Consider the following 17,909-nt stretch of genomic DNA (forward strand, 5'->3'; position numbering starts at 1 on the left):
AATTATTAATGAAAATTATTCATGAACAATGGAAAATACTTCACTTCCAAGGTTCCACCCATGTCATGTTAGGCAGTAGAATTCCTTCGAATGTCTTCTTCATGACGTCCACGGAACCATTCCCGCTTCTTCCATTTTCCCTGTTTCTTCGGTGCCACTGCACGTGATCCTTGACTGCCTCAGGCATGAAGTCTTGGCAGGCCCCCCGGCAACAGAGCCTAGATCCAATCAAAAACATTGAAAGGTCTCCACCCTTCGACCGCCCTACGCAATATGAGAGCTACTGTAGCCACATCCGCCAACGCGTCATCGCTTCTTGGCTCTCCGTCCAACAGCAAACACGACAAGGGTCCATCCCTGGAACTTGTGCAATGGGGATGTTTCATTGTTCAAGCAGTGACGAATAACCCAGGTTGGTTCGTCCAGAACAGAAATAGTTTTGGCCCCCTGATACGATGTACATCAATGATCAAGCTATCCGAAAGCCTCAATAGGCCGTTGATCAGAGATCTTCCCCGGTGGACCACCAAAGCCACCCCTGAGTAGCAAATTACATCTTATGCCTGTGGCGGGTGGATCAGAACCAAGGTTCCCGCCGGGAATTGAGTCGTAGGACGGGAAGTTCCGAAGGACTACAGATTCACCGTTGATGGCTGTGTACTGCACTGCCTACAAAGCAAGAAGCAAAGCTAATGCAAGAAGGATGGCGCGTTCAGCATAAGCTAACAGGGAGGAGTTGCAACCTGGGGAAAGCACCAGAAGGCGTCCACACGGCCCCATTGCACTACGCCTTGGTTACGAAGTGGATCCCGGGATATGACGATGAAATTGCCTTAAACCGTATAGCGGGATCCCCGATCCAATTTTCCTGACCCTCTATCCCTGAATTTGAGCCTGCGATCGACAGTACTCCGTAGGAAATGGCACGCTCACAAGGCTGAGGTCATGTCGCCACTGCGGCCCTCGGCTGCCCAGTTACAGCGCAATCAAACTCCGACGTTACTATTCATAGCGGGTAATGCTGCCTCATGGATCGGATATAAAAGGAGTGGATTTTCCCCCAGATTACCAGCTTTCTAATTATCAATTCCCAAAACTTGCCTCATCTACCAAAAAAGCTTTCACTCAACCACTTCTTTCTTCTCTCCACACATTCAAAATGAAGTTCACTCTCATCTCCTCCGCCCTTTTCCTGGCCACTGCTGCCATGGCCGACGGCGGTTTGGCCGACGCCGCTTCCGACGTTGAGAACGTATACTCCACCGTCGCCAACGGCGCCACAGGTGTCGGTGGTGACATCGCCTCCAAGGTCACCTCCCTCGGCGATGCAGTCAGCACCGGTGGTGCCGGAGCCGTCTCCTCCATCCGCAGCGATGCCTCATCTCTCGGTTCCTCTGCTGCCAGCGAGGCCAGCTCCCTGGCCTCGTCTATCACTAGCCGCGTTGCCACCGAGGTCTCTGCCCAGACTACCCTGACCAACTCCGATGGCTCGGCCACCGCTACCCAGTCTACCACCAGCACTTTCACCACCACCGGTTCTGCTTCCGCCTCCCCTACTGGTAACGGCGCTTTCGCTCGTCCCACAGCTGTCGGTGCCGCTGCTGCTGGTATGGCTGGTCTCCTCGGAGTCATGGTTGCCCTGTAAGGGATTTGAATATCTATATTGAACCTGGGAGTTTGGATCCCAGTCATAATATCCGATACGGCTACTCTTTCATGACTCTCCTTTAATTGTTTAATTACGCCTTCTTGTCACTCGCATCTGGGGAAAGTGGTTTGAGACCGGCGTTCTCTTTGAACTTGTACATATCCCCATGGCTGTATAACCTACATTCGGTACATCTCAATCAAGCCAAATTTTGAACCATGACAGCTATGTCTTTGTAAACAGTAAACGCTCAGCACATGCCTCTGATCAAACACGAGAAATCCTCTAGGTAATGGTATGTCCGCGCATGCAATTTGCAGCACCCAGGAACGATGTACTCACGGATAGGGATGATTATTCCTTCTTACGACCAGTCGTGACAGGTTGATTGGTATGTCTGTCATTGGAACCCGCAGCACCAAGAGAAGTGACAGACGCACTCCCATCAACTGTGGTCAGGGGCCCAGTATACCAGTGCCGAGCAAAGACGAAATAATACACCATACAACCGATCCACACGAATCCGTTGATGACAATAGTGTAATTCATATTGGAAGCTGCGGTCAAAAATCAGTCAGCCATTGCAATCGAGCATTTGGCAAGTAACAACTCCCAATAGCCAAATACTTACGAGTTGGGCTAGGCCCCTCCGTCGGAAACATCGACAGAACAACACCGAAGAGAAGATATACAACGGCCACCCAGGCAATAATCCTGCTGAAACGACCAGTATAGAACTCCCCCGGTGTGAACAGTTCACCCCAGGTCAAGCGACAGAATATCGGTGTGCCCCATGAGAGATAGTTACTCGCAACGAACAACGAGAACAGTGCATTCGCAGCAGCCGGGTCGATCAGACACAACAAGCCCAGGAGAATGGCAACCGTAACTAAACCACCGATCATGCGCACTGGCTGGAACGGGATGCGCTTACTGACATGGCGGAAGAACCTGGAGAAAGGAAGTGCGCCATCGCGGGAGAAAGCCCAAGCTTGTCGGGATGCCGCGACGATCAAGCTGAGACCGATGAAGAACTGGGTAATGCAGAGGACAGCCATGAAAGCCAACGCACCCTTTCTACCCAATGTATCATAGAAGATCTGAGCCATGGGCTGCCCGAACTGCGTATTGATTGTTGCGCTAACGTCTGGATTCATGGTGGCTGCGATAACGGACAGCACTAAGAACCCGAGAATAAATGCAGAACTCGCTGACCAGATGATCCCCAGTGGGACGGCTTTTGCGGCGTGCAGGGCTTCTTCGCTCATGTGCACGCATGAGTCGAAAGACCCGATGGACCATATTGGAGCGAGCCATGCGAGCATGAATGCCCAGCCGGCTGGCCAGGTGGTTGTATTGTCAATATGAGTGTAAACGTACTGGGCAGAGTTGAGTGTTCCACCTCGTGTTATCCTACCGACTGGCAAAGCGATTACCGTTGCGATGACCAGGGCGACGTTGATGTATATGCACAATGTCTGGATTCTCGGCATAAGCTGTCCAGCCAGAGAGCCGCAAAGTCCGTGTAATAGGATCACGCCGACGTAGACGGAATAGATGATCCCACGCGAGGCGGACCATCCATCTCCCCGTGAGATGGAGACACAGGAAAGTATCATGAGCGCGAGGGTATCTACACAGCAACAAGTAAAGGTAAGTACTGCCATCGTGAACCTGGGACAGTGAAACTATACTCACAATCAACTGAACACATGCCCCCGATCAAACCCAGTGTATTGCTATATCCGATCAGGAAACTCAATGGTCTCTTCCATTTCTCCGCAGCAAGAAAATGCGTCCACCAATACAATCCACCAGCAGTAGGCATAGCGGACGCAAGATCGGCCTAAAGATTATCAGTGCGGTCTTCAACAGGCCCGACGGAGGAGTAAGAGTATACCATTGCGAGCCCAACCAACAGAATAAACAAGCTCGCTGTAAACCATCCCTATATCACGAACGCGTCAACCGAAGCCCCCGTATCTAGACTCCAGGGTAACGAATCCCCATACCCAGACCATGCCGACCGGCCCAGCAGGAAGCGAGAACGAGAGCGTCGATGCAATCGAGGGTACCAGGCCCATGATGCTGAATGCTATCGCGAAAATCTGCAGCGTCGAATACTGCCGATGAAGTTCCTGCTTGTATCCCAATTGCGCTGGATGGCCATGGTATTAGCGACTGGGAATCTGCCGCAGATGAGAGACGGAACGGACGTTCGTACCCAGCAATTGGACATCCTCGCGGGCATTCGCGTTGGCGGCATCCGACGCGACGGCTTCGGGGTCAACGGGTTTCGGGTCTGTCGCAGACATGATTGGTGTGGGTTTGGTGTGGTCGGCCAGACATTGCAGTGCAGTCAGCTTTAAGTTGGTTGATTGCTCTCGAAGGGGGTTTCCTGCAGGAGATGATGGCATATGCAGTGTATCCTGGACTGCAGGTGGCCCTTGCATCTGTATGCATTATTGCAGAGTCCTGTTCAGCCTCGTCTCGCTGGTACCGGGAATGCTGGCCAGGTGGCGCTACCTATGATTGTGTTCACGGTCAAGTTGGGGCGGTTGAGGCACAAGCTATGTCGACATGTATTGTGTAGCAGACTCGACTATAATCCTTGATCACATATCCAGATTCTCATCGCGGAATGTGTTGACGTACGACGGATATTTCAAATTAAGCAGTGAGCCTTGCATGGACCGAATTCAGGGCTTGATTGGGGGAAACTGTGGATTCTTTGATCGATTCAACTATTACTGCTAGTCATTCAACTCCCGAGTCGTTCACTCACATTAATGCGAAGTCATCACCAAAAGTCGCCCAAGATGCACGCAAACCTTGAAATCGTCCTCACCCCTCCGATTAAGATATTAGGTTTCGGCCATGCATGTACTGACACTTTCAAAAAACCTCCCAACTATACATATAAGATGTAGTGACAACGTTCGCTAAACTTCCCCAGATGGGCCCGGTGCCGACTATCCATGACATTGGAGGCTCAAACCTGCTGTTCCGGAGAAATTTTCGGTTCTGGAGCCATTTCCCGACTGTAAGACTGACCCATGTGACCCTCGGTTGGAACCTGCTGTTCTGGAGCCATTTCGCGACTGTAAGACGGACCCATGTAGCCCTGGTTTGGGACCTGCTGTCCCGGGCCCACTTCCCGACTGTAAGCCGTGTGAACCTGGTCGGCGGCAGTGCTATCCGAGGCAGCTGTCGACTCCTTTCGAAGCCGACATTCCCACTCGTTATAATCCTGGCCAGGATTGATCCGCTCCCAGCGCACGAAACGGAGCAGGTGATAAAAGCCGGAGGCCAGAAGCGACCCGAGGAAAGGGCCGACCCAATAGATCCAGTGATATCCTGGGAACGAGCGATTGATAACATCAGGTCCAAGGGAACGAGCAGGGTTGAGGGATCCTCCGGTAAAGAAATCACCTGCAGTAAATGGTCAGCTGCGGTCTTTCTGATCGGGACGCATACGACTGTTACGTACCAACCAGTTCAGCAACAAAGAACGACAAGCCGATTCCCACCGGCGCCAGATAGGTGGACTTGTGCTTAACCACTGCCAGCATGATTATGACAATCACCAGCTGCGCAGTCAGGAACATCTCAATGAAGAGTCCTTGCGAGATTGATGTGCCGCCGCCGAGGCGAGTCGCACAGTTCAGCGGGCCCGGGAATAGGGCACTCACTACGCCCGCCGCAGCAATGCCACCGACTAACTGAGCAGGGAAGACGCATAATCCCCGGAGAACGGGCATGCCACCGGTGAGGCATAGGGCCAGGGTGACCTAGTAAATGTCAGCTGCTGATATTACAATTCTGTGGCTACCACATTCATACCGCTGGATTGAAGAGACCACCAGTGACACGGAAGAATGCCCAGACGTTCACAGTTAACGCGAAACCAAAGCAAAGCGCCGAGTACATCAGGTTCGACGTATTGGGCGGGGCGTCAGGCTCCGGCTTCGGTGTATTGGACACCTGAGTACCAGCGAAGGAGAAGAACAGAAACAGGAAGGTCCCTACAAACTCGCCCATCACACAGAGCAAGTTGTACCGCATTTTGTCTGGAAGCTGCAACATAGGCAGCTGCTGGCTCCGGCCGCCGCCCGAACCCGGCTCCCCGCCTAGGGTAGATCCATCGGGCGAAGAGCGTTTCTTGAACAGCATTGTAGATGGGAATAGAGCACGCGCGCAGTGGTCAGTGGAATTCAAAAGTTGAGCGAACAATGTCCATAGCGGCGGATCCCCTCAGAATATAAGCATCTCGGTTCTTGTCTGCTCTTCATCGCTGGGGGGCTTTGTCTCAGGGTGCATTTTTATATCATAGACGTCACCACTGTTGCTGAATATCCATTCTTGTCGAGACTGCGGAGGATAGATTGTCTCCCACTGGACGGGCATAGGAAGTAGAGTTGAAGGGATCTCTGTTGGGTTTGGTTTGGGTGGAGTCGAGATCGTTGGAACCCGTGGACGGCTGTCATCCGAACATCCGGAGACTGGCGGCAATTGTCCAGAGTCCAGACCCCCTCTCAATGTGTCGTTCATAATAAATGGTCCAATCAATGGTACTTATCGTCTCAATTGACTTTTCTGCAGAATGAAAGTGATTGGGCTAGGGTGCAAGGGACACCAGATCGGTTGAGGTCTCAACAGTGTTGCAGTCAGTGATAATGCAGTGTTCTAGGATTTGACAGATCGGACATCGCCGCTGTAACCTGTTCATCGCTCGACATCTTAAATTCCTCTGTTCCCTTGGTCATCGGCTCGTCCGAGAATCCGTTGAGAACCGAGGATTGGAATAGAATGAGATCTCGGGAAGGGTCAATGAACATGCGAAGTTCCAGCCAAAGTCCCGTGATTAGGCTAAGAGTAATGATTTTCATGCCAAGACCCGGCTACGATGAAAAGTAATGACTCAGGTTTGATTGGAAGATTGAAGACATCCACACCTTAGCTCCGGCATGTCCATTGTCTTCCTAAATATTCTCGCTGTCGGACTAGTCACCAGGTGACTACTGTAGGTTAGCCCATTGATGGCACCTAGTTGTGTGGCGGGATGATCTCCATGGTATTCCATGATCGGCACGATTTGACACATTAAAACGAAGTAGTTGCGAGGTATTGGAGAAAAGGCATCACGAATGCTTCAAGTCATGCGGTTACTGAAGGGAGTGAGAGGTACCAAAAGAAGTCCATTGGGATCATAGACTTCCAGGTAGCACGAAATTCGGAGAATAAATGCTGGTCGAAAATTTTGAGCCGAGATATTTCCTTCCAACACAACATCGTCCTCCGCGGAGATGTGATGTCTTACGCACGAAAATAACCATAGATCACACCAGGTACCCTCTTGGCTTTTCGGGATTCCAGGGCACTTTTACGTGTTAGCAACCTGGTGGGATAAATAGCCCTGAAGCCAACGAAATCAATCCGATTCACCATTCTTCTTATCTGCAACCGGTTGCTCCTACTTATATCCGCATTTTTTCGCTCCCAAAGAGGACCAGAAACCATCTGTTATATACAAACCAAAAAATCCTTCATCATGGGTTCCATTGCAAACATGACATCAGACCAGATCGGACTGATCAAAGCCACGGTGCCGGTTCTCGTGGAACATGGCAACACCATCACGACCGTCTTCTACCGCAACCTACTCGCCGCCCACCCGGACCTGAACACCGTTTTCAACACTTCAAACCAGGTCAACGGTCACCAGTCTCGTGCTCTGGCCGGTGCACTCTACGCATATGCGTCGCACATCGACGATCTCGGCGCCCTGAGCTCCGCGGTTGAATTGATCTGCAACAAACATGCATCTCTGTATATCCAGCCCGACCACTACAAGCTCGTCGGCCAATTCCTCCTCGAAGCCATGGGTGAGGTACTGGGCGCGGCATTGACCCCTGAGATCCACGACGCATGGGCCGCAGCCTACTGGCAGCTCGCAGATATCATGATCGGCCGCGAGAAGCAAATCTACGACCAGAGCGAGGGCTGGACCCACTGGCGCGACTTCAAAATCGTCAACAAGGTCAAGGAATCCGAGGAGATCACCTCCCTCCATCTCGCCCCTGTCGACGGAAAGCCACTGCCGGCCTTCCAACCCGGCCAGTACATCTCCGTCCAGACATACGTTCCAGCTCTGAAGTACCCGCAGGCGAGACAGTACTCCCTGAGCGACCAGCCCAAGCCAGACTACTACCGCATCAGTGTGAAGAGAGAACTGGGCCTCAACCCAGCCGAGCCAGGCGCAACCGCCAACCCGGGTTACCTCTCGAATGTGCTGCATGATACTTTCAACGTCGGTGACACTCTCCAAGTATCCCACCCCTGTGGCGACTTCTTCCTCTCACCGGGTGATTCTCAAAGCGCCCATCCGATCGTGCTGGTCTCCGCCGGCGTCGGTTTGACGCCGCTCACCTCCATCCTGAACACCTTGACTTCGCAGTCGTCGTCATCCCGCAAACTGCATTTCATTCACGGTGCACGTTCATCGGGCGCCCGTGCTTTCAAGGACCATATTTCCGCGCTTCCAAAGGATTTCCCCTCTCTCCGCGCGACATTCTTCACGAGTCACCCCTCAGAGGCTGATACGGAAGGCGTGGATTATGATCATGTCGGTCGGGTGGACTTGAGCAAGCTGGCGGACCAGGATTTGTTCTTGGATGATGCTAAGACCGAGTACTATATCTGCGGACCGGATAAGTTCATGACTGACATGGAGTCGAGTCTCAAAGCGAAGGGCGTGAGTGCCGACCGCATTAAGATGGAACTGTTTGGAACTGGAGGTGTTCCCCACTAGCTTTTTCATTTCTTCTTTTTATTTCGTTGATACCTCACCATGAATCTGGTCTGGTTTGGTGTTTGAACTGAACATCTCATCTCTATGTACAATATCCCAATATACAATTCAAGCATTCAAGAAGTCCCAACCAACAGGATATCGACGGTTCGGTCCGCATTGCAGACAAGGGTCGGGATACCCTACTCGATGGATATACAAAGGACGAATTTGAAGCTCCCCTTTCTTGCAGAAGATGCGGCAGACCGGCCGTTGAAATCTCGAAGCCGCAAATGTCCAGGACTTCTGCAAGAAAGAGAAGGACCTTTCTCTTCCGTCACAGTGTCGCCGTCGCAGTATTCTTTCCGCGCGCAGAAGTCCTAGGGGAGGGGGGGGGGGGAGGGGCTTAGTTCCGGGCGCGCCTTAGAAGATAAGAAAGCACATGAACAGATACGCTCCTTATCTTGAACTCAGTCTGCTTCCGCTGGTAAGCCAACGCCGTATTCTTCGGCTTCGATGCGCGAATCGTCGTCAGAACACTTTGCGAGTTGGCGCGTAGTTCCGCGTGGTTCGCGACGTTGATCGCTCATCGCTGCACGGTCGCCGGCTCGCCGCCATGATGTTTAATCAGGTAGGGGAGAAAATTCGCGAGAGAGGAGAAGGAGATTTCTAGTGGGCCTACCACCCTTCAAATAGAAATACTAACAACCACTACATCTCATTGGACATGTAGTCATGTAGTGATGAATGTCAATGATGACTTCAACGAAGGTAACGGCAGTTCAGCCGCGATCGTCGAGGCCCACTCGGTAGGCGCTGGACAGGTTGGAATCCCGACCTCCATTAATAAGCACATTGGCCGTGGAAGGTTCCAAGATCGACAGTCGAAGTGGCTGGCAATGTCGATATAAAGATGAAGGCATCTCCCATGATGGACCACTCAATCAACAACCAACAAGCCCACATAACCCTCATCCCATATCATGATGACCTCTAAGACCCCCAAGATCGGCATCTTCCCCGCCTCCGGTGGTCTCGGATCAAGCATTGTGAACCACCTAACGAAACTGGTCACCCCATCCGACCTCATTTTGATCGCGCGACACCCTGCGAAACTCGACAGCCTCAGCCAAGCAGGCGCCACGGTAAGAAGGGCAGACTATGACGAGCCCTCAACCTTAGAAACTGCCTTTGACGGCGTGGACACTCTAATGTTGATTTCCTATGCGTCATTCGAAATCGAGCACCGAGTCAAGGTAAGTAAAGCACTGCAAGCAATTCATCACCCAGACCCCCAAGCTAATATCGCTCAGGCCCACCGTCTCGCCATCGACGCAGCCCTCAAATCCGGCGTCAAGCACATCTTCTACTCCTCCCTCGGTTTCGGCAGTGGTCTCAGCGACCAAAGCGTCGCCCACGTAATGGGCGCACACCTCGAAACAGAGAAATACCTTCAATCCCTCGAAGGAAGGGTAACTCACACCTCTATCCGCGAGGGCATCTACTCCGAGTCCTTCCCCATCTACACAGCTTGGTTCGATCCGCAGAACCCAGCAGACGAGATTACCATCCCGCACCCCGGGACCGGTCCGGGTGTTGCGTGGGTGAAGCGCGATGAACTGGGCGAGGCTACGGCTAAATTGATTGCCTCTTATGTCGATGCTCCTGGCAGCTTCGCGTATCTGAACAAGACGGTGCTGCTGTCTGGAGGGCGGGAGATTTCTTTAGCGGAGACGGTGGAGATCCTTGGTCGAGCCGTTGGGAAATCGTTTAAGATAAGGGAGATTTCGGTTGATGAGTATATGGGGCTTCCTCAGATCGGGGATAAACACACTTATCATGGTGTTGATCTCTCGCGGGAGTGGACGACGGCTTGGGAGGCTATTCGCCGGGGTGAGACAGCCGTTGTGTCGCCGGCTTTGGGGGAGATTTTGGGGAGACAGCCGGAGAGGTATGAGGATACTATCAAGGCGATGATTGGGTGAGGTTTTGGTGTTGGCATAGTGGAGGTGTTTGGACATACATAGCTGTAGAGCCTGAACTGTCTGCATAGCTGCTCAATTCAGTTGTACAAATTCTCAGCATGCAGGCTACGGTTACTCCCGTCCCGTCTCGGATTCCTGCAGCGATATTTCTTTTTTTAACGAAAGGATCCTTGCCGATGGAGATCCGGCCGCCGGAAACCGACCGCGGGAGTCACCCGTAGTACCCATCGAGGCAAGATCCGTGAATTAGTGCATCTGACAGGTTTAGCGCCCGTTATTGCCCCGCTGCGACTGGGTGGACTGCCCCTCGCCGGGCCTCGAGTATCTTGGAACATGCCATGGCACAGGTGACAGGGGTAACAGCCCGTAGCCTGCAGCAGACCGTTAGGTGTCCACTGTGCAGGGTCTAGACAGCTCGCAGCTGTCACTGAATAGACCATGGTTTAAGTTGTGATGTATCTAGCGTCAAGACCTCACGAGAAAGGACTAACATGCTCATCTTTAGAAGTGCACTTCGGGCGACATACAACATAGTTTAACAATGCAAACATTCATTTCAGAGCTCCGGTTTAGAGTTCTATAGGAAACGTCACCTCGGAACCGGGAAACCTACCGCCGGGGAGTGTAGGAGACGGCCCTCGTGCCATAATAGCCAAATGGTTGACCGAACGCTAAACTTGTACGTTGCTTCCGGCTGCAATTCGTGAGAAATCAGTTTGTCACAAGGGACGTGATGAATTCGATGGACATCGCATCGAGGACAAAGGAACGAGAAACATCCGAGTCACCCCACTAGGCACTTTATGTCTCATCGTAGACTTTGCCATAAACGGTAGTGCAGAAAATGACATCCTTGGCGAAGGTATGTGACGGTATCCGCGGATGAGGGCGTCAGGGGGCAGATTTCTACTGTGTATAGCGCTGTATTCAGCAGATGTATCAGATTCGTAGTGTCATGTTCAATTACTCAATTTCGCAAATCGCAATTGACTCCGTGTTGGCACATTTTTGACGTGTGACGTGTCTATTATGTTCGGCATATGTAATTACTTCTCTTCACTCCCGAGGTCATATAGTTAATGGGATATCGAGTACAACGGCTGCTGGAATCCCCAGGGTGAGCAGCTTGTGAAGAATCAGCATAAAGTCTTTACCGGTTGGGTAAAATCTATTCCAGAATGCGAGAAGCCAATCCCCAGGTTTGAGTAAGATGCGGATTCATTAAGCGCTTGCTTGTGGTGGACGTGGCTCGCTCTATGAGGAACGTGGCGTTGGAAGGAAAGGTGATGGGTTGACCAAGCCGGTTTAGGTTCATTCTATTGACATTGCCCTGAAGGTGTAATAAGATTTCTCAAGCGAGAGGTTCATAGTTGGTCATAATTGTGCGCCTGGTACACTTCTGAGAAGACAAAGAGTCTGGTCTCATTCTACCTACGCCCTAGAGGAAAGAAGGATATCGAGTAAAATACAACCTGGTACGAGAAAGATATTTCCATGCAAAAGTGGAGGAAGTACGAAGTACACAAAAATGGCATAAATAGTGTCGGATCCGACATTCGGCCGGCAAAGGCTTGGCAAAGGCCCAGCCCACCGGTTTCTACCTTTTCCACACATCATCGCTTCACACTGGGGACAACCGGAACAATCTTGTCGGAGCCGGCAAGTGAGAAAGGGATCTTAGTATGGTTTGTCCTCGGTTTGATCAATGATTCGACCGAGCAGTATGGCAAGTACGCAAGTGGAAGGCTAGGGCCATCGAAGATGCGCAACGGCTGTGGAAGACCTGACATCACAGATCCATTTCGGGCTTCGTACACAGGCGTAATACTTCCTTCCGGATCACCTTAGTACCCCTGTGTCTTGCCGGGGAACGGGTCTCTTATAAATTCGCTACGGCCGAAACCCATTTCCTCTTTCCATATTCTCAATCGCTTATAGTTGCATGACCCGCCTCATCTTGTTATAGTATTTCTCAACTTACTATACCCCTCCCCTGCCTACCCAACAGCCTCTGACGCCAACGTATGATTATTCAAGATGTGCATCATGGCTTGCAACCCATCCAATGAGCTTTCCGGTCTGTCAATGGATCAGGGAACCTACCTTAGTCAACAACTCAGTCCTCAGTCCCGACCAGCCGACTTCTTCGACAGGGCTGACCCCCTCGCTGCCAACTGGAGCTATAACAACGCCATCGATATGTTTGCTCTTGACCCTGCTGATATGGAGCCCGTGTCATTCGATTTCCCCGACAGTTTGACGGATGTCGAACCGAAGAGCATGTTCAGTGATCCATTCGCTACCTCCGGGGTTAGCGGGTTCACTATGCCGATATGCGAAGAGGAAACTCCAGTATCATCAGTAGGACTCTCCTTCCACCTTTCAAAGATAGCTTGAAGCTAACATTCCTCGAGGAATTCGACAGTGACGATCAAACATGGCGGTCTGCCGCCGCACGCGAATCAATCGACTCGAATGCATTCGAGTTCCAGTCGACAAACCAACCTTCGGACTTCACTTCTCCCCCCAAGCACAATCCCAGACACAGACTCAATCATCATCGACAGAATGGTCATCCACCCCATACATGAAAGATGAAGAGACTCTTGCTTCCCAGCCATCAAAAATAAACCCCACATCTCGCAAGACCCGCAGTTTCTCCCGGGACTCAAACCACTCCTCAACAAGCAGCCAGGATCCTCAGACGCGGAACGCAGCCAAGCGAGCCGCTCACAACGTCATCGAGAAACGCTATCGCACCAACATGAATGCCAAATTCGTTTCTTTGGAGCAGGCAATCTCGCCTTCAGGTGTTCGGAAACCCTCCAAGCTTGGCACAGGCTCTCTCAAAAAGTCCGAGATCCTCACCAATGCCCTCGCCTATATCGATAGCATCCAACAGGAAAATCAGGCCCTGCACCGGGAACTTGCTTTGCTGAAGCAGAACATGATGTCGAGCGGGATGTGGCACCCTGGAAAGAATCCCCGACTGTCATGATGCCACTGTGATCTGGCGCTGTCTGTCGATGTCCTCTTTCTTTTCATGACCGTGACGATCGTTGTATTGTAAGAGTAGCCGGGAAACTGGACCTGGTTGGCGTTCATCTTTGTCATTGATATATTGCTCTCCATTCTTATTTTGTCGCAGCGGCGGAGGCGTCATGGTGCTGTGTTGTTCAGGCTGGAGCAAAGCCCTGTCTTCTCTTCCAGACATGGTTCGATATAAGCCTCATGGTGACCACAAAAGTGTCAATGTGATTTGTGATTCCCCCACGCGTACGTGATCTTCTCCATGATAGTATCCTAAAACGTTATACAATTGCCATGACTCAAATGATTCACCTTGCTTGATCCTTCTCGTGCGCTGAATGTGTCCGCGTGTGGTATGATCCCGCGGTATATATGCCTGCCATGTAAGTTGGAAGTCCTGTTCAGTCCTACTTCCATTTGCTTGATTCACTGTTCCTTCGTTAAGATGATCAATATCCCCCGACTAATTTTGGATACGAGTAGCCCCACAATTGAACCTCAACATCTGTGACAACTTTGCAGCTCGGAACATTCGCGATAGCGCCGAGGTCCAGTTGCTTCCAACGATATGATCGAAAGGACGTCATGAGTCGAAGATGAGGTAGGCCAACTCGTTGCGGCCTATGTCATGAACTCATGGCCCCCACGTGGTGAGGGGGGATGAATCGAGGACGCATAGGAGACTGGCAATAGGTCGAACATGGACAGTGAGGAGCACAAGCTCTTCCACCCTCGAGATCTTAGATCTTACACTTCGTCATCGGCAACTCGGCAACTTAGAAAGCTGCGCTAGTCATGACAGGGTGGCAGAACCAGAAGGTTCCTAGAAACCACTAACCACTGATCAGCACTGTGCCCCTATCAGGTATGCATGCGCAATGCATTGGTAGCCGCACTCCGCCGTGCCTTAACACCAGTTGCTCAGTTGACCGCTCTGAACTCACACAGCGATACGTTTCCATCAGCTGCTTCAGACTCGACGCAATAGCGCTCCCCGGCTTATCCCAACCATCGCGCATGTCAGATGGATTTAAACACGAAGGTCACAGCCTTCCAACGAGACCTACCCATCTGATCTGAAAGCAAAGTCATGCTCGGTCACCTCCACAAAGGGAAGGAGCAGGAGACACAACATATGCCCGATATACGGCGCGGTGGGCCAATGACAGACAGGCTGCGATAGCTGCTTACAGCGCTGCTGAACTGAGGAGACTCTCCAACCCGAGCTAAATACTAGTTCTCATTATCTCATTACGAAGCACCAAGTGAAGAAGTGGACCCTTAGGGCACCATTCCTACCTGGAGCTTAACATTGCTGCCTCGGTGCAATATGCATTTCGTGGCGTCTTTTTCTTTTCTTGCCATGACAAGACTATCACCAAAGAGGAAGTTTCATAGCCACACACGGGCGCTAACCGCTCATCACCAACCTCCGAACGATCAACTTTGTATCTCGAGTCCACATTTGACATCACAATGACTTTCGAGAAGCGGTTGCTATCAGGCATTGTGGGATTGTCTCCACCGATTGGTCCTTTCGAGGTATCTTGAGAGAGAGATATGCGATTTTGGAATTTCCATTATGGGTTCAATTTCCTCACAACTGTTCTTGGATATGAGGCACATAATCAAAGTGTGTCAGAGCCGCGCTCTAAAACGCCTATCGCGATGCTTATCTGTCGCGCATGTACTTGCCGTTTTGGGCCAGCCCTCGCCACTGATGATTGCAGGACTTGTCGCTGCCATTGATCTTGATATCGCGGACATACCTATTGCCTAACTGCCATTGAGCTAATTACATTCTTCAATCCCTCAATTGGATACACTTCATATTCATGGAATATCCCTGTGCATCATTCCGAATCGATGCCTAGACGGTGAGAGCCCTTGTGGCGGTGGCTAACACGACCATGTAGTTACTTGCGTAACGGCGACAAAGTATATTCGTAAAAGAACGACTCAAAATTTAACTATTTCCAGGTTCGAGATCAGAATTTGGAGTTAAAAGTCAATTAAAGCCTTAAGTTTTAACTACTCCGTACCCCGGTTTCTTATCTGTGCAACACTTATGGCCCACAGAAGGAGGTCCTCCCGAGGCCCCCGCAAAACCGAAAGAAACCAAAATCCCGCGAAGATCGTTTCTATTATCCAACTCCTGCCAACTCCATGACCAATCGATCTGATACAACCCCCAACTTTAACACCAGGTCTGCCCTGTAATTGGTCACTCTGTTATTCCCCAGCTTTATCTGAACCCCCCGTACTCACCTTCCTTGGTGTACGTTGAACGAGGTCCGTGAGGGGAAACGACAGCGGCCGACCCCGGATTCAAGCTATATAGAAATCACTCGTCCTCCCCTATCCCTGTCATTTTGTTGATGGTCAGAAAATGGGCGCATCTCCTTCTATCCTGCCCATTGAATTGATATACATTACCGGCTGAAATCTCCCTGGCATGGATCTGGAGTCCAATTCACCACCTCTTAAGCCGCCGCTGACGGACCAGAACGTGCAAGATGTGCAAGATGCGCAGGATCTCGCTGCCCTCGGCCATTCCCAGGCCCTGACGCGCAAATTCGATATGTGGAGTATGCTAGCGCTGGCATTTTGCGTGCTAGGTATGTTTCCCGCTCTTTGCCCATACTCATCAAGTGTGCGTGCTGACTCGCTGTCTTAGGAACCTACTCGACCTTCGCCCAGGATCTCAGCAGTGGACTGACCAATGGTGGTTCCATCACAATTCTTTGGGGCCTGGTGCTGGTCACGGCGTGCAACCTATGTGTTGCGCTCTCGCTGGGCGAGTTGACCAGCAGCATGCCCACGGCTCTCGGTCAGGCTTACTGGGTGTATCGTCTGTGGAGCACCCCACTTGGTCGATTTGTTTCGTACATGTGTGCATGGATCAATACATTTGGATGGTGGACCTTGACTGCGTCGCAGGTCGCCTTCATGACTGAATTTCTTCTCGGCATGAAGACAATGTTCCAACCCGACTGGAGTGGAGTCGACAAGGGCTGGCTGAACTTTGTCGTATATATCGGTGTTGTTCTTGCTTTTACGGTGATCAACATCGTCAGTTGCCGCAGGGAAAAGATCCTTCCATGGCTGAACAACTTCGTCGGCGTGTGGTTCTTTGGGCTGTTTATAGTCCTCTCCCTCGTGCTGCTGATCTCGGTCGGGACTAAGGCCGACCTATCCTTCCAACCCGCTTCGTTCGCTTTCGGTGAATGGATGAATGAAACCGGTTGGAGCGACGGTGTCGTTTGGTTCACCGGATTGGTGCAGGCAGCATATGGTCTGACTGCGTTTGACTCGGTCATCCATATGGTCGAGGAAATTCCTGCACCCCGGAAGAACGCCCCCAGAGTCATCTGGATGGCTGTTCTATTCGGTGCCGTGACGGGATTCATCTTCATGGTGGTCTGTCTTTTCTGCATCCAAGACGTGGAGGCAGTCGTCGGCGCCGACCTGCCATTCATCGAGCTCATGATTGAGACTGTCGGGTTGAAAGGTGCTGCTGTACTGATTGCGCTGTTTATCTTCAACGGCATGGGCCAGGGCATTAGTATTCTCACGACAGCCTCCCGATTGAGCTGGGGATTCGCTCGCGACGGCGGACTTCCTTTCAGTAAATACTTCTCCCACGTCGATCCTGTGTGGCAAGTTCCCGTCCGAGCCCTTTGGGGCCAGGGCATCGTCATCGGCATCGTCGGCATCCTATACCTGTTCGCCAACACCGTGCTCGAGGCGATTCTTAGTGTCAGCACGATCGCCTTGACTGTCTCCTACGCGATGCCCATCCTGGCCTTGCTCATCACCGGGCGCGAGAAATTGCCCCCGGGTCCATTCAAGCTCGGTCGCTTTGGACCCTGGTTGAACTGGGTCAGTATTGTCTACTGTGTCATCACCACTATCTTCTTCCTGTTCCCCGGCAGTCCGAACCCGAAGGGAAGTGATATGAACTTCGCCATTGCTGTCTTCGGTGTTATGTTGGTGATCGCTATTGCCTTTTGGTTTATCCAAGGCAGCCGGACTTATCTTCAGACTGAAGATGCCATCGCATCAATGGTCTACGCCCACCATCTGGAGATGAATGAGCCAGGTGTTGATGAGCCTGTGCCCGCAATTCAAGCTCCTGTTGTTGTTAATGAGAAGTGATTTTGTAACTATGGTCTTGCATAGAAGAATTTCCGGTTTTGGACCGGGTCAGAGGAATCATTTTGGTATATATCGACATGTCTAGATCTTTAATCAAAAAGTCGAAGTTTGAAATTTTTGACAATACCTCGAAATTATCTCATTTAGCCTGATGACTTTCATTCAAGTGGGCATCAACCACATGTACCTTCAGAGATTGCGGTCACAGGAGACGGATAATTTGTCTCTCCCCATCTTCCATCTCTCTCCACCATCTTGCATCTTGGCCCACAAGAGTGATACTATGCTAATCCAGATG

At 51.3% G+C, this 17,909-nt stretch overlaps 7 protein-coding genes across 7 annotated transcripts; 5 read left to right on the plus strand and 2 right to left on the minus strand.

Annotated features, from left to right (window-relative positions):
* Positions 1-1,159: 1,159 nt before the first annotated feature.
* N7515_006097 (putative GPI anchored protein) lies at positions 1,160-1,645 on the plus strand (the record flags this gene model as incomplete). Its single annotated transcript, XM_056666841.1, has 1 exon — positions 1,160-1,645. One exon carries the CDS (start codon positions 1,160-1,162, stop codon positions 1,643-1,645), a length of 486 nt encoding a protein of 161 aa, XP_056520437.1.
* Positions 1,646-2,002: 357 nt separating this feature from the next.
* On the minus strand, positions 2,003-3,963 carry N7515_006098 (putative GABA permease (Uga4); the record flags this gene model as incomplete). Its single annotated transcript, XM_056666842.1, has 6 exons — positions 2,003-2,205; positions 2,280-3,281; positions 3,347-3,494; positions 3,549-3,596; positions 3,661-3,806; positions 3,873-3,963. 6 exons carry the CDS (start codon positions 3,961-3,963, stop codon positions 2,003-2,005), a joined length of 1,638 nt encoding a protein of 545 aa, XP_056520438.1.
* A 740-nt stretch (positions 3,964-4,703) lies between these two features.
* On the minus strand, positions 4,704-5,821 carry N7515_006099 (uncharacterized protein; the record flags this gene model as incomplete). Its single annotated transcript, XM_056666843.1, has 3 exons — positions 4,704-5,080; positions 5,139-5,439; positions 5,492-5,821. Coding segments are annotated over 3 exons (1,008 nt in total), but the record flags the coding sequence as incomplete, so codon positions are not given.
* Positions 5,822-7,199: 1,378 nt separating this feature from the next.
* On the plus strand, positions 7,200-8,459 carry fhpA (flavohemoprotein; the record flags this gene model as incomplete). Its single annotated transcript, XM_056666844.1, has 1 exon — positions 7,200-8,459. The coding sequence occupies one exon, from the start codon at positions 7,200-7,202 to the stop codon at positions 8,457-8,459; it is 1,260 nt and encodes a 419-aa protein (XP_056520440.1).
* A 962-nt stretch (positions 8,460-9,421) lies between these two features.
* N7515_006101 (uncharacterized protein) lies at positions 9,422-10,423 on the plus strand (the record flags this gene model as incomplete). The annotated part of the gene is made up of 2 exons (XM_056666845.1): positions 9,422-9,694; positions 9,752-10,423. The coding sequence occupies 2 exons, from the start codon at positions 9,422-9,424 to the stop codon at positions 10,421-10,423; spliced, it is 945 nt and encodes a 314-aa protein (XP_056520441.1).
* A 2,046-nt stretch (positions 10,424-12,469) lies between these two features.
* N7515_006102 (basic helix-loop-helix domain-containing protein) lies at positions 12,470-13,421 on the plus strand (the record flags this gene model as incomplete). The annotated part of the gene is made up of 3 exons (XM_056666846.1): positions 12,470-12,784; positions 12,838-12,847; positions 12,916-13,421. The coding sequence occupies 3 exons, from the start codon at positions 12,470-12,472 to the stop codon at positions 13,419-13,421; spliced, it is 831 nt and encodes a 276-aa protein (XP_056520442.1).
* Positions 13,422-15,908: 2,487 nt separating this feature from the next.
* On the plus strand, positions 15,909-17,611 carry N7515_006103 (putative amino acid permease family protein; the record flags this gene model as incomplete). Its single annotated transcript, XM_056666847.1, has 2 exons — positions 15,909-16,071; positions 16,131-17,611. 2 exons carry the CDS (start codon positions 15,909-15,911, stop codon positions 17,609-17,611), a joined length of 1,644 nt encoding a protein of 547 aa, XP_056520443.1.
* Between the last annotated feature and the right edge of the window lie 298 nt (positions 17,612-17,909).

This window comes from Penicillium bovifimosum (genome assembly GCF_028826915.1).
Source record: "Penicillium bovifimosum strain IBT 22155 chromosome Unknown utg000005l_segment0_segment0, whole genome shotgun sequence".
Taxonomy (NCBI): Eukaryota; Fungi; Ascomycota; class Eurotiomycetes; order Eurotiales; family Aspergillaceae; genus Penicillium; species Penicillium bovifimosum.